At 42.5% G+C, this 15,657-nt stretch overlaps 2 protein-coding genes across 5 annotated transcripts in view; both read right to left on the reverse strand.

Annotated features, from left to right (window-relative positions):
* csnk1a1 (casein kinase 1, alpha 1) overlaps positions 1-1,796 on the reverse strand; it is a 29,682-nt gene extending 27,886 nt beyond the window's left edge. For 3 of the 4 annotated variants that reach the window (XM_004566615.4, XM_004566614.6, XM_012923406.4), the window contains exons 1-2: positions 1,066-1,796; positions 703-809 (exon numbers count right to left, since the gene is read on the reverse strand). In XM_004566615.4, the coding sequence (XP_004566672.1) occupies positions 703-809; positions 1,066-1,188 (230 nt within the window). In that variant the 5' untranslated portion in view covers positions 1,189-1,796. The remainder of the gene's footprint in view (positions 1-702; positions 810-1,065) is intronic. The other variant, XM_004566616.6, reaches the window with a different exon arrangement.
* A 6,270-nt stretch (positions 1,797-8,066) lies between these two features.
* LOC143413445 (uncharacterized) lies at positions 8,067-9,636 on the reverse strand. Its single transcript, XM_076876540.1, has 2 exons — positions 9,520-9,636; positions 8,067-8,761 (listed from the first exon to the last, which is right to left on the reverse strand). The coding sequence occupies exon 2, from the start codon at positions 8,759-8,761 to the stop codon at positions 8,192-8,194; it is 570 nt and encodes a 189-aa protein (XP_076732655.1). The 5' UTR covers positions 9,520-9,636; the 3' UTR covers positions 8,067-8,191.
* Between the last annotated feature and the right edge of the window lie 6,021 nt (positions 9,637-15,657).

The following is a 15,657-nucleotide window of genomic DNA, read 5'->3' on the forward strand; positions in this document are numbered from 1 at the left end:
CACGACTAATGAAACAAAAACGTCATCATAAGCAGTCTTTCTGGCACAGACGATGTGAACAAAGAGGTGAAATACCGCGACCCTGGTGCTCGGACTGAAGTGTACACACTGCATAGTTCAAATATACAGTGTGGAAGTGGGACGCAGCTAGTGTACTTAAGATTACCGCTCACCCTAAATGGTTATTATTAGCAGTTACAGCAACTAATATTACGTGTCCCCGCTGACGGGCCCTGTAGAGGCTTCGTTTACGCGCTGCAAACACACACTGCTGGGCATGGTCTGCTGTTTTCGCTTCTGTTCGCCGCCGCCATTTTCTGACAAGGGAACGGAGGACATGTTGGAAGCTAGCACAACAAAAGAGCGGCCATTTCCAATCACACAGTCCCCTTTCCGCTCCGTAACAGCTGTAATTCAGGATACAAGTACGCACCTAGGGTCTGTACACGGCTGTCACCACGCAGCCAAAAGTGTCAAACGGAACCGAGAGGGAAGCGTTTGAAAGCGGTGGCTGGAAATACATAATACACAGTGTGTCCTCGTAGCTGTTGGGCTGATTAGCAGGCCTAATGCCAGCAGGGTTCACAATCACTGTTAGCCGTCTTTTTCCCAGAGCAGACGGGACGACATTTATTGACCGAAATAAATGTTTCCATGTTAGTATCGACACAGACGCCGTGCCGCCCAACCATGTCTCCTTACCTGATGTGTGGAATCCCGACACCGCCTTGTAGGATTTTGTATAGTTTGCTTTCGTATAACAACTGCGGATGTCTGGCCTTTTGTGATTCCAATTTAACAGCTACTTCCTGAAAAATAGAAACACGACAACAAATACACTTCAATATTTACCATTCTTTTTACTACTAACATCCAGGGATTCATAAACTGAATGCAGCTAAAAGTATTGTGTAACCCTAGCAGATAAATAGAAGCTGTGCACTTTCCAACCTATAAAGTTATCGCACACATAGGACAAAGCTACCGTCATATTCGGTAAAATTATTTAGCAACTTCCAGAAGACAGCTAAACAATCCAAGATGTAGAAAGATGCACCATATTACCTCTCCATTTGTGATGTTGATGGCCAGATATATGTCGCCGAAAGATCCTGATCCGATTTTTCTGACGAGTTTGTATTTTCCACCGACTATGAACTCTGCTTTAGAGCCACTGCTGCTCGCCATATCCACCAGATATCAAATTCCACCTGATTTGCTTTAGGAAATTCTGTGGCAATTTAGCCCGATTGTCAGCAGAACATACGGCGTCCCGTATATCCACTTGGTGTTACAGGGGGCAATGTGGGCTAGCTGTTACTACAAAATATTTTCGAAAACCAATGAACCAGGCTTCGATAGATCTCATATATAGTTTTCTGGCTTTCGTCTGGCTACAATAATCTTAGTTAAAACACAAACTGGTCAGGTAAACGCTCAATGGCGTGTTAGTATCGACGTACAAACATCCAGAACTAAATTAGAACAAGCCTAAGGCCTTTAACACCCAACCAGCTACCTCGAAGTAGCAACTAATGTCCGTCAAATCTAACGTTAGCTAACGTTAGCATCAAGCTAACGTCGTCGTAACGAACGCAACGGAGAAACTGTCCAGGTTTCCTCTGCAGTGAAGAGCGAAAGTAAATCTTTATACTCTCGCGGGTGCCGTTGCTTCTTCGATCTTTTAAAGACGTTTTCAGCAAACTTTAAGGGTCGAAACCGTCTGTACAAAGTACAACCCACTCACTCCGCCATCTTGTCTTCTCTACCCTTTCTCTCAGCTGGTTGCCGTTGGAGGCGATTAGCTAAGGTACCTCATGGCCCCTTCAGTTGCTATCGGAAATAAAAGTAAATATAAAAAATATGCCACAAAACTTAGTGCTAAGAAAGGAAATATGCTTTATGTATGCCCGCAGTATAAATGCTTTATAACGCAACATTCCTAGTTTGAATGGCCTTAAAATTTTGTATATTTTGTTTCTTTTTTAATTAGTTTTTTTGTCCTATCGCGTGTCGACGTATGTTAAAGGCCAATTAATTTTTATTAATCCTTTATTTATCCAGGTAAAAATCTCATTGAGATTAAAAATCTCATTTACAAGGGAGACCTGGCATCATAGCAACACAAGTCACATACCACATAGGTATATAACATTTAAAACAAATACAATATCCCATACAAACATGTGTAAAATATACAATAACAGATCAAATTAAGAGTACATTAAAAACAATCACACTGAGTAAAAGAGCTGTTCTCTCGTTCCTTTAAGACAGACTTAAACTCTCCCAAGGTAACCAATTCTGATCATTTCAGTTCCTTCTGCAGATTATTCCAGGAAGCAGGGGCAGCGTATTTAAAGGCCTTTTTCCCCAATTCTGTTCTGATTTTTGGGACAATCAATTGTATGATTTTGTTCGAACGAAGGTTGTATTGGTTGTGGTTTTTACACATATAAACACATAAATAAGATGGAACCAGCCCAAGGAGAGATTTATAGATAAAAATCAACCAATGGGAGAGTCTGTGAATATGCAAAGATGGACATTTAGCAGCAGCATACAAAGAACAATGATGTACACGACTTCCATAGCCAGTAATAAAACGTAAAGCACAAAAGGCCAATTAATTAACCGTGAAAAGTTCTTTTTGGGGGGTTAACTTTTGTTTGGTTGATAATTTGGTCAGGTTCCACCACAGAGCACTTGAATGCACCAGCAGGTGATGTTTTCGAACAGACTACGTCATGTGACTGGAAAACATGAAATATTATTCCAAAATATGTTACAAATATTTGCCAGAAATTCTACATGGTCATTCAGAGAACGAATATGACAAGGGTAGATTTTTTTAGTGGGCAGTCAGAAGACCAAAAAACAGATCTTTGTTCCTCAAGTAGACCATTACGCCTTTTGCTATAATGTCATATTTTATTAGGATTTTTTTATTTTGAGATATTAAAATCACAACAGACAAAACTGGGGGACAGAAAAGCAAAAGAAGAAAGTAAGACAAGTTTGGCAGGGAGAGAAAAAACAAGACAATCTGCTTGAATACCTGCTGGAAAAAACCACACAGCAGGGAAACCATAGCAACAACCAGCATATGTATAACTAAGAGTAACATACATATGATAAGTGTTACTGAGCAGCACACAGTATTAATATTACATGACATGTTTAGAGGCAGCAGCCGACCAAGATGGTGTGTGGGCACCTGTGTGTGTGAGCGTGCTGTGCTCATAAGGTTTCTGTGTTTAAGTATCTAATAGTGTGTGGGGGGAGCCACAGGCCTGCCCCCCAGGACATGAAAGAGCTAGAATGGTCCAAGACACAGTCATGTTGCAGCGCTGGGTGCTGCGGTACAGAATTCACCGGGTATGGATCCTCTCCGCAAAGATCTCCAAAACAGGCCAATAACATTCCAATCTTCCAGGTCCCAGAGGCAAGTGAAAGGAAGGATACAGTCAGAGTTGTGAAAGAGCTGCTCAGCAGACACTGAAACTACCTCACAAATAGACATCCAGACATCCAAACTAGTCCTCGAGATTCACCAGCACCTCCCAGGTCGATAATAGTGAGATTCCTCAGCACAGCAAAAAATAACAAGCATGGAGCCAAAAAGTCTTTTTTTACATAAATGGACATTCTTTAAAAAAGACAACTGTCCCGATCCACGAATGAAGACAGCAAATGTTCACGAAATCAAAAGAAAGGATGTCCAGGCCAAATGTCTGCATCCAGCAAAAGTGAAAATATATCTGCACACTGGAGAGGAGACTTTCGCTGCACTAACGGAGGCCACGCTGCTGCTGGAGAGTCGAGATATGCTGTGGAGAAACGGAGCATGTTAAGGACAGCTGAAGGAAGGCTGGACGTTAAGGGTAAAGGGCAGAGGTCTGTTGACTCAACTGTAAGAAAGAAAACAAGAGGAGGGGAGTTGAACCTACACGAGGAACAATGAATGCCATAAATCCATAAACATGAAGACGATGTGGACAGTTACATGTCACAGTAATAGAAGAGATATTTCTTAATGTCCTGGTGGTTCGATATGAGCAGATTACACTCATCTGGGCCTCTTTGACATCGTACTGAGCCTTTTTTCCCACAGAGGGGGAAGGTCTCACCCCTCTGACCAGCACAGAGGTAAACACAGTTAAACGACCGTGGTTGACTGGAGGTCCTGCTCTGTGTTATTAATGCCATTTCTTTGTTTTTCCTGACATATGTCGTGGACATATCTCACACCCATCTACAAGTGAAGCACATTTATGGGAAACACTTGTTTAAACAAAAAGGGGAACATATCATAACATCATAGTTATAATGTAGCACAATCAATAACCCAATCAAGAGAAATGATTTAGGGTTTCTTGAGTCAGAGAAAGGGTTTGAGTACGCAGTGCATCATGTAGGGAGTTGCTGTCCTGTTTAGCATGTGTACCAATCATGAGGACGTTTTTTCACGATGATGAAACACATTTTGTCATCTTCACTGAAACAATAGGAGTCATGAAAATAACAATTTGAAATGTGCCCAAATGAAGACTGGCTAGACTTCTGTGTGGGATCATGCATTAAGATGAAGGAATTATACAATAGAGAAAATGTTACAATTGAAAAACTAACGACAGTTACATGGGTTACTAACTTATAAGGCAGAAGGACATGTCAGATATATGAATAAAACATATTATGAAATGGGGAATAAAGCTGGCAGGTTTAACGGCCTTTCAGCCCAATCCAGCTGAAATCCAGAGACCAACGAAATGGCAAAAGCACAGGCGTTCTGTACTTACGTGTTAGTATAAATACTACTGTTAAAAACTACTCACTGATTCAACTTCTTTACTCAAGTAAAAGTAAAAAGTACAGGCTCTGAAACCAGTAAAAAGGAGGTTTCTATATGAGGTTTGTGAACCTTGTGCTATCATACAAATAATATCAGTAGATATGGTACACTGTTAGAAAAAACATCTTAAAAAAACAGTACTAATCCGGCAGCTGGGGCGCCAAAACAATACCGTAAAATAACAGAAAATAACTTACTCATAAAAATACGGTTATTTCCAGTAATGAAAATACGGTTTGTTGCCCTAATTTTACATGGGATTTTGCCTTTTCCAAGTGCTTTTAAACATTAAATTAGGAACAATTTAATGTGATTAAACAATGAAATTACCTATAAACAAGGTCAGTGAATGCAGCAATATGAATCATAATACTTAAATGTACAGAAATATACAGTTAACAGTTGGTTTAAATAATAATGGACTGCAATCTTATAGCGCTCTTTGAGACCCTCAATTCCACTTTATAATTCCCCTCTGACCATCACCAGTAGGTGGCAGGTGAAGTGTCTCGCCCAAGGACACAACGACCGAGAGTGTCCGAGCCGGGGCTCGAACCGGCAACCTTCTGATTACAAGGCGAACTGCCAACTCTTGAGCCACGATCGCCCAAAGTAACAATAATAATAATTATTATTTGATGTAAAAGAAAGTTTCTAAGAATCATGTTATATACTTTTCCATAGCATTACATTTGAATTTAACAGTTCAATCTTTCAAATAACGGACAGATATTTGTGAAATCATGATACATTTGTGAATGTATTTCAATCTAAATATGCATATGTACAGACAGATACATTTAAAAAACAAGTAAATTATGTTTTATTACATTTACAGTGATTTTACGTTAATTTACGTTTGAAATGTGAAATCAGTCTATTTATGTGAATTTAATGATATTCTAGAAGAACAGTACAAAACTGTAAAATACACAGTAAAATACTTTTATATTATATGTAGTTATAACTACACTCAGCCTGAATCTGAAGAAACAGAAGGGAGATATGTACACACACTGCTGCCTACATTGTAGAGGGTGACTTTGCCTCTTAACAGTAAAATGTGCAGAGTCAGGGGTCAAAGTGGATCCAGCAGGGGGGGGATCCTAAGCATGGTTGTAATGGAGCCTCTGAATAGCAGCTAGTCTACCTCAGTTTGATTTGTAGCACATTCCACGATATTAAAAAAACAATGTCTTGTGCACAAACCCTGATTTAAAAACACGAGGATTTACATGTAAGCTTGAAATTTCCAGTTTATAAAATCCCACTGAGCAGACCACACTTTAAATCTAACCTCTCCTCTTCCTCTCCAGTCTTTCTTATCTTTCTCCAACTCTGAGTGAAGCTAGCTCTTTCTTGTTTCTCCCTGTGAAATGCAGCAGCTGGACCTTTAGCCAGCAGGTACACTGTGCAACACACTGCACACAAACAGTGTGTGCGTGCTGATGTTTGTTGAGCTAGTTAGAAGTACTGCAACTGTAACTTATTAAGGACACCCGCAGTTGTTCTGGTGTTGTGGCAAAAACAAAACAAATAACAAACAACAACTCCACCATCTGGGTGGCTGTGGCTCAGGTGGTGGAGCAGATCAGCTACTGATTGGTGGTTCGAGCCTTAGCTTCCCCAGTCTGCATGTCAAATCCGGTTGTTCAGCGATGACGCCACGAATCCTACTTCCGGGCCTAAAGTAGTCTGCGTTTAATATGGCTTTTGTGTTGTTAACATGTTTAATGTTTTGTATTTTCTTCTATTTGATCTCAAAAAGCTCCTAAAACAGTCAGTGATCACTGTTGACCTCCCTCGGCTTTTATTACCGCTAATCATTTATTTAAGCTCAGTTTTTAAAACCTTAGGATGTAACTACAGCCCAGCCCATGCAGCAGTATATGAATGACTAACCTCGTATTGTGGATGGATTATCTCAGTTGTTCTCCTAACGTATAGGTGTAACGGAGAAACAGCCAATCAAATCGCAGCTTTTCGGGCATTGGAAAAAAATGGGTTTTTTTTACACTGAACTGTCTGAGCGCGGGTTCGAGTCCTGGTTGGGACAAAGGTTGTGTTACATTATCAAAAGTTAAACACCATTTTCAATCTACTTATTGTGGATAACATTTATTTTTCACTTTGCTTTTAATTTTTATTTCATTATCATTTTATTTATATTATATAGTGTTAGGGCCTGTGGAGCAATTTTTCTGCATTACGTACCTATACTGTCATAACTCAGACTGTATCATGACAGTCTTGAGATGATACATACCAGACATATAGTCTACAATTATGCAGACATCCAACTTTTAATAAAAAGACTAAAGCTAAAACTATAATACAGATACATTCTGATGACATAGAAAATGATGCTTATACATAATTTAAACAAGGCATGTCTGTAATAAGTCATCTGTCTGCTTCCTGGTGGCTGTTAGTTTATATCTATTCATTTTCCAGCACAAACTCAGTACTGACATCATTACTTTATTCCAGTCATGCTCTTGCCAGCCTCCACTGCATGCTTTAAATCTGTTGCTCTTCTGCTTCTACCATTCTGCGTTTCAGATCCACAGCCATGCAGCCCGCCCTCTCTCCTTTCTCCTCCTCACTCAGAACCCTGTCCCAGCCTCCATCTTCATCACTACCAGCATTTTGACTCTGGGGTGTGGCTTGTGTAAAATCCTGTCACTGCTGAGATTTCTTCTGCTATGATGGGTCATTGGAGTCTAACTTCCTAACAGTTACATTGATTTCTGTATCTCAATAAATCATGTTCGGTTTTTCCACATGATCTCTCCTTATTGAACTGCTTTTGTAGATAAGCTTCAAGCCAGAAAGCAACAATACCTAAACCAAAAATATCAGTGAGAAAGTGTCTGGACTATCTCCAGCTGTGTTTCATGCATTAAAGATAACTTCAGACACTGTCTGGTTGTCATGTCTGAAATAGGCTGTACAGTCACACAGATACAAGACAGCAGTCATGTTTCTAATGATATAAATCAACCAGAAAGATTATAAAGATAAAAGCTGTGAGACCCCACTAGAGAAAGGATGGCTTGTTATCATTACATGAAGTGATTTAGAAATAATATGTAAGCTTTCAGGGCAGCACTCACAGCTTCTTAAAACTGATTACCTGATGGTGAGCACACACAGGTATATAAACATACAGGTGAACTCTAAGAGGTTATAAAGAAGAGAGCTGTGCTGCTATTTTTAAAGAACACAATTTATTCACATTTTTATATTTACAATCAGTTTTTATTTATATAAACAAAATAAACATTACAAAATTAGAACAAAACTATATTATGTACAATATCAACAGTTTCTCCCCTATTTCCTCTTTTCTTCCACCCATCTTTGTCTCTCTGCCTCATAGAAAGGAGACTCCTGAATCTCCTTCCAGGTGCTCTTGGCTCGTGAGCCAAAGCCAACCAGCTGATCATCCTCAGAGGCTTCTGCAGCAACACTCACTCTGCTGGCCTCATAGTCCAGAAGAGCTTTTATCTCTGTAAAGCTGAGGGCATACTGTACAAATGAATGCAAGCTCTCCTTGCCATGCCCTTCTTCCACAGAGGTCCCTGCAGCCTCTTCCTTCTGGAGATCTTTGATCAGGTACATGGTGTCCCCGACATCATTCTCCAGAAGCCACCGGAAAGATTTCCCTTTATATTTTCCAAACTGCAGGATGTACTCTCCCTGCACTTCCTTCATGTTGGAGGCATCGCCTCCTCTCTGATAGATGACAGTCAGAGCATCGTCTTCCCTCACAGGTGCAGACTTGTCCTGAAGCTTGGGGTCATTTTTAATCCGTCGAGCTTCTTTTGACGAGGTATCCAAGTGGCCTCTTGCGGAACGCCACAGAGATTTTCCCTGGATATGGCGCAACAAACCTTTGTGCATCTTGACATGCAGTGAAAAAATAAACAATTATATTAAACAAAATTGATTCCAAACAGAAACAAAGACATTCCAGGTTATAATCTTGCTGCTTGGTTTAGACAGCAGGATGCAGGAGAACAATAAAGAGACACAATTTGAAAGAACATTGACAACATTTGCGATAAAATTGTTTTTTCCTCCAGGTATAACAAACTGTTCTGTCTGTAAATAAAAACCTTTCATGGTTGAATGATTATCTGCAAAATTTGTGGTAACTGCTTAGCAGTCATGGCACATAAGAATTGGTGGTAGATTATCAACATATCTATTTAAGCTATCGTGTTTATTCATACACGAGTGGGCATTGCTCATGTTAGAGCGATATCAAGACAGACTTCCGCATTGATAAGATTACTGCCCATTACAAGATGAAAGCAATACATTTTTTAAGCAGGTTCAGTCATTTAGCATGTCATCTCATAACAAGCCACTTATCGGTTATTTAATTGTACCACATTATAGTAATGTCAGTGTCACAGCAGTCAGAAACCTACAAAGTTTATTTAACAGTAAAACACGTCAATGAAACACGCAATTTATTTAAGGATCACGTTCATTCATTTTTTACCGTGCCACTTTACAACAGCAGATAAACTCCCACCGTCTTTAACTGAGCGATGGATGCTTCGTAAATGCAATCGCAACACGCCTATTACCTGTAATATACAGCTGTAAATGTATTCTGTTTGTTTATTCTTATTTCAAACGACGTTTCTTACCTTTGATCAATGAATGAGGAGCGTTGGGATGTGTTGCGAGAGGTGAGTTACTTGTTTTCTCTCCCGAAACGTAAAAGAGGAGATTTTATCAAAGTGCCGCCGCATCTCAAACTCGCAACAGCGCCGGAAGACCGTAGTGGCCAAAAATATATTACACCCGTAGTGCTTTAGCGCTACCATAGAGAATGAATGGGAAACAGTTTAGGGCCGTTTAGCTAAACAATCCCAGGCTCCCGCCAGCTAGCCCAACTTCAGTAACCCTACAAACGTCACTGCTATTTAGTTTTCTGTCTTCATTTATGTTGGAAGTGATAACAGAGCTGTACGTTTTAATTTGTTTCCAAAACCCCGCAGTCAGGACATGCTATATTGCATTTAGATAGAAGCTAGCGAGCTAACTTCCTGCTAACTTCTAACTCCGTTAAATGTCATAAATTCCGTTTTCATGGATGCCTGGATGTTAAACTCAGTTGTTACACCTGGTAGAGCAGAACGCTGATCATTTTATTAAAGATGAAAGACTTTAGACAGTTTTTCAACTCTCAGTAATGCCACAGTGATGTTTGATATATGGACAAAACAAAACTAGAATTGAATGAAACTATTAATAAAAAAACACAATTCCTTATACAAAGACTTCGCTTGCAGAATTTTGAACACAGTAACAAATCAGGTCGATTTCTAGCTAACCAGCTAAAAATAAATAAAGAAAAAACAACTATATGTGCTGCTAAAGATTTATCGGGGAACACAATATATGATCCTGGAAGAATAAACAACATTTTTAGGGATTTCTATGAAACTTTATACTCACCACAAATAAACCCATCTAAAAATGAAATTGATCTGTTTCTTGACAACGTAACTCTCCCAAAATTACTAGACAGTCAAGCAATGGAACTGGATTCGCCACTGACGCCAAGTGAACTCCAGGAAGCCCTGATAAGTATGCCCAATAATAAGGCCCCAGGTCCAGACGGCTTCCCTGCAGAATTCTACAAAGAATTCTGGACAATTTTGGCACCAGTATTCCACAGCATGTTGCAGGAAATCGAGGAAAAGGGCAGACTACCACCAAATATGAATTCTGCCAACATTAGTCTCCTGCTAAAACCAGGCAAAGACCCTTTATTTCCCTCAAGCTATCGTCCAATTTCTCTCTTAAATGTAGACCTTAAAATAATCTGCAAAGCTCTCTCAAAGAGATTAGAGAAAATGACCCCCCTCTTAATTCATCCTGACTAAACTGGTTTCATAAAAGGTAGGCACTCCTCAACAAACACTCGTAGATTACTTAATTTAATAGACTACTCATACAATAAAAACATTGAAACCATAATATTATCTCTAGATGCAGAAAAAGCATTTGACAGAGTTAATTGGAAATTTTTATTCGCAACTTTACACAAATTTGGTTTTGGAAACTCTTTCATAAACTGGATAAGAATATTATACAATTCCCCAACAGCTTGTGTTAGAACAAATGACCAGACATCCTCCAGCTTCTGTCTCCTGAGGGGCACCAGACAGGGATGCCCACTCTCCCCCTCACTTTTTGCAATTTTTATCGAACCTCTAGCAGCAGCATTTAGACAGGCTACAACAATTAAGGGCATAAAATGTAAGAACATAGAACATAAAATCAGTCTCTATGCGGATGATGTGTTGCTTTTTCTGCAAAACACACAAACCAACCTCTCTGAGGTAATTACTTTAATAAACTGGTTTTCAAGAGTTTCAGATTATTCAATTAACTGGCCAAAATCTACAGTTCTCCCCATTAACTGCTCCTTCCATAATTCTTCCTCTGCCCGACTGCAATCCGGAAATATTAAATATTTAGGTATTAATATCTCTCCTAAGCTTTCAGACTTAACTAAACTAAACCACATCCCACTTCTAAAGAAAGTAGAAGGCGATCTGACTAGATGGAAATCTTTACCCATATCACTCATGGGAAGGGTCGCCACTATAAAAATGATGATCTTGCCAAAAATAAATTACTTATTTTTGATGATCCCTAACAAACCATCACAAGATTGGTTCAGATCTCTGGATTCATATATTTCCAAATTCCTTTGGAAAGATAAACCCCCGCGTATAAGCTTAAAAACGCTACAAAGAACCAAGGATAGAGGAGGATTAGATCTGCCTAATTTTCACCAATACTTCTTAGCCAACAGGCTTCAGTTCATCTCAGAATGGTTAAAACATACCTTCTTAGTTGAGCCCTGGCTAGATGTTGAACAGGCACTATGCAAGGATCTAGAGATTTCAGACCTACCATTTATTAGCTCAAACATCAAAAGACATGAATGCTTTAAAAGTATCAACATCAGCTTCACTCTGACAGCATGGTGGGAGTTTCTAAAAATAACGGAGTCTTCATTAATCCCATGCAAACGTACACCTATCTGGAACAACCCTGACATATTACAAAACAATAATATGATTAATTTCCCAGAATGGAGTTGTAAAGGAATTAAATACTTAGAACATATATTAGAGGGAACAGAATTTATTCCATTTGACAGACTAGTTGAACAATATGGGATCAACAAGACAAGGTTTTTAGAATATCAACAAATTAAATCCATAGTAAAAAAGAAATTTAACCTCAGTCAAGTTGAATTACAAACACCACTAAGTGCGGCACATTTTCTTACTCTTAAATCCCCCAAATTATTATCTAAAATATACAGAACACTTTCTAAATTAGATGAATCAATATCCCTTCCTACTGCAAAGTGGGAAGCAGATTTATCAGTCAACCTAGACCAAAACTTCTGGTCTCAGATTTGCTTAAAAACTTTTAAATTAATTAAAAATCCCAGTCTGCAATTAATACAATACAAAATACTTCATAGAGTGCACTTTACAGGTCATCGGATGTTCAAGATGGGCTTTACATCTTCCAACAACTGCTCACACTGTCAAGGCAATACACCAGACAATTACATCCACGCTCTTTGGTTCTGTCCACCAGTGCAAAAGTTTTGGCGCGAGATATGTGAAGACTTATCAAAGTGTCTGAAATGTAACATTCCAACCTCCCCCTTAGTGTGTTTGTTGGGCAGCTTAGATAATGTCACTTCAGAAAAGAATATAGCCCATATGATCTTCACTGCCCTATGCATAGCCAAGAAAACAGTCCTCATGAACTGGAAAAATAAAAATAATCTTAATTCTAACCAATATAGAAATTATCTATTAGATTACATTAGTCTTGACACAGCCTCTGCCACCACATCAGATCAATTGCTCTGGGCCCCTTTTATCAGCTCCATCACCTAGTGGGGGTGGGGGGTCATAGTTTGGTCCCGCCTTCACTGTTGTGATTGGTGTGGGGGTAGGGACAGGCTTAGGGCGTCGGGGGGTTCCCCGGAGGCATCTTCCTTGGGGGGCTCAACCCGGGGTAGCGGTCACGTCCGGTTGAGGGCTCTGTTGGCTCTCAGGTGACTGTTTCCTCGCGGCTGCGTGCAGCGGGGCTAGGGGAGGGTCTGTGCTGACGGACGCGGGTTACTGACCTGGCAACCTGGCTGCCCCTGGGTGGGTCCGGGATGGGCGTGAGGTTCTGGGGGCGCTCCGTCTCTGGGCTGGGGCCCGGGCCGGGCCTCGGGGGCTCGGGTCCTGGTTGGTGTGTTGCCGGGGTTGTGGGCGGGTGGGTGCATGGGGGCCCGGCCCTGGAGCAGGGTGCCGCCGGTGCATCGAGCCGCCTGGGGGGCTCTTCAACTGGTGGGGGGGATGGTCACATCTTGCAGGAGCTTTCTTCTCTCAGGAACTCTCTGCAGGAGGGGGAGATACAGGAGAGGTGGAGGAAGATCTCAGCCTGGGCGTTTACCGTCTTATGTAGTCTGGAAGATGTGTGGTTGGTGGGGTGGGTGCAGTTTTCTCTGTGGTGGGGTTGGGTGGACTGTCCAGGGCTCTGTGGAGCCGGGGGGGCGCTGCTGCACTGGGCCCCGGTCTGATGGGCCTGGGCCCCCCTTCCCTGGCGGGTCGCGGAGGGTGGGAGTGCCTACTGGGGTCAGCGGGGGAGCTGGCCCCAGGGAGGGGTTACCTGCCCCTCCCTTCCTTCCCTCCCCATCTCCAGCTGCCTCCCTCTTCCCGCTCCTCCACAACCACCCACACATGCAGGGCCTTGGAGTGGGGGTATGTCACCAGGGTGCAGAGGAGGCTACCCCCCCCCCCCCCCCCCCCCCCCCCCGTCCCCTTCTGGCTGCCTCTGCCTCAATTTTATCCCACAACTTAGACATTCACATTATTCACACTCTCATTACACATACATATAGGATCTTGGGGGTGGGCACAATCACGGAGTCCAAATCACCATCAGGGTGTACACCCCACCCCTGACGTCGTTGCCCACCTCTCAATTTTAAATACACTTAGTCATTGAGGGTTAGCAGGAGGGACTATGCGCTTACCTGCTGCTCCTTGGCAGGTAGCTCCAAGCCCTCCTGGGTTTTAATTGCACCTTAGAACACATATGCATCAACACTACAATGAGCGGGTGGAGGGAGGTTTGGAGTCTTCTCCCACCCCCATTCTCTGCGGCCTGCTGGAGCGGGAGGGCTAGTAGGAGGAGTTGGCCGTCCGACTGCGGTCTGGGGTGTGGGGCCTCCCTGCTGCTGCGGAGTCGGGGTGGTCTGCCTCTCCCCACCGCAGGGAAAAGGGTAACACCACCTGGGTCTGGGTGCAATTCCCCCCTCCAGGGGCGAGGGCACCTAGACCCGGTTTGTAGAGTACGCTTGGGGAGTGTGATTGTGTGTACAGCGTCTCTTTATGTCTGTCTCCACGTTGGTTGAGTGTGGAGTGAGTGCATATGAGAGCATGAGGGTGGGAATGGATGTTTGTATCTGTGTGTGCCTGTATGTCTGTGTCTATATGTCAGGTTGGGTATCAGACGCCACCTCTCTGGGGACATCTCAGGCCCTCCAAGGTTTGGAGGCCTATCTCCACCCACCACCACTTCCCCTGCCGGTGGCGGACTCCCTCAGGTGTCGGTGTGTTGGTGGTTCTTTGTGTCTGGGGGTGGGCGTCCGGGTACACACCGGCTCACTCCTTGGCGGCCGCTTGTCGGGGCCTGGGGCTCGCTCGGGCCCCTTTGGAGGTGGGGTGCCCCCGGCCTCTCGGCCTAGGGCTCGGTCACTCAGGCGCAGCTGGGGGCCGGCGGAGCTCACGGGCGCGTCACTGCAACTCCCCCTGACTTCTGCTCCGCGGCTGCTGGGCGAGCCCTCATCTGGGACTCTCCTCAGCCCTTACTGGGACAGTGGCGCGGCTGCCCCTCTGTTGGTCTTCCATGGTCTCTTGTGTTCTGGGGGCCTCTGGATGTCTGGAGTTTTGATCTCCTCCATACCCGCTTCACACCCTGGAGGACGGGGCTGTGGCCCCCCCACACTCCCTAGCAGATCATTACATGGAGAAACCTTTGGAATGCAAGCATGCTGATCCACACAGGTATGCACACATGGGTATTCACAGACGCGGACTAAAGCTTTCTTGGCTGCTGCCTCAAAGCACACTGTGCGCTGTCTATCTTGCGTGCTGCACAATATCGTTTATTACTTAGTAAATATTGATATCTATGACTAGCTAGTTTATTGTGATGGTATGGTGCTTTGTTTTCTCTATTATTATGTTGCTCTTTGTTGTTTGCTGTCTCCTCTGTTTGTTTTTGTTTGTTTGTTTGTTTGTTTTTTTTCTCCATACAGGTGACCCAGGAGTTTTTTTTTTTTTTTTTTTTTGTCTCTCTTCCCCCCCCTTCTCACCGTCTCTTCTCCCCTTTGGTTTTCTTTCTTTCTCTCCCCCTCTCTCTCTCATTCATTCCCCCTGTCCTATTTATTAAAAAAAAAAAAAAAAAAAAAAAAAAAAAAAAATGACAAAGGATGAACTGAAGCTCTGCCATCACGTAATGTCGCATACTGCTGTTTCTGATGTCATTTAAAAAAAAAAAAAAAAAAAAAAAAAAGATATATGGACCTGCAGCGGAGTTTAGGTCCAGACACGGCTAGTGACGTCAGACTGAACAACCGGATATAGGGCTTTGGAGCGTGATGTCACGGGGGTGGGCGTGGAAAGGATTTTGGCCCGATCCGCCATTTTGGGGGTCTAGTGCAAGTGAAAAGGGAGCGAAGTCAC

This window comes from Maylandia zebra, linkage group LG2, assembly GCF_041146795.1.
Source record: "Maylandia zebra isolate NMK-2024a linkage group LG2, Mzebra_GT3a, whole genome shotgun sequence".
NCBI lineage: Eukaryota > Metazoa > Chordata > Actinopteri > Cichliformes > Cichlidae > Maylandia > Maylandia zebra.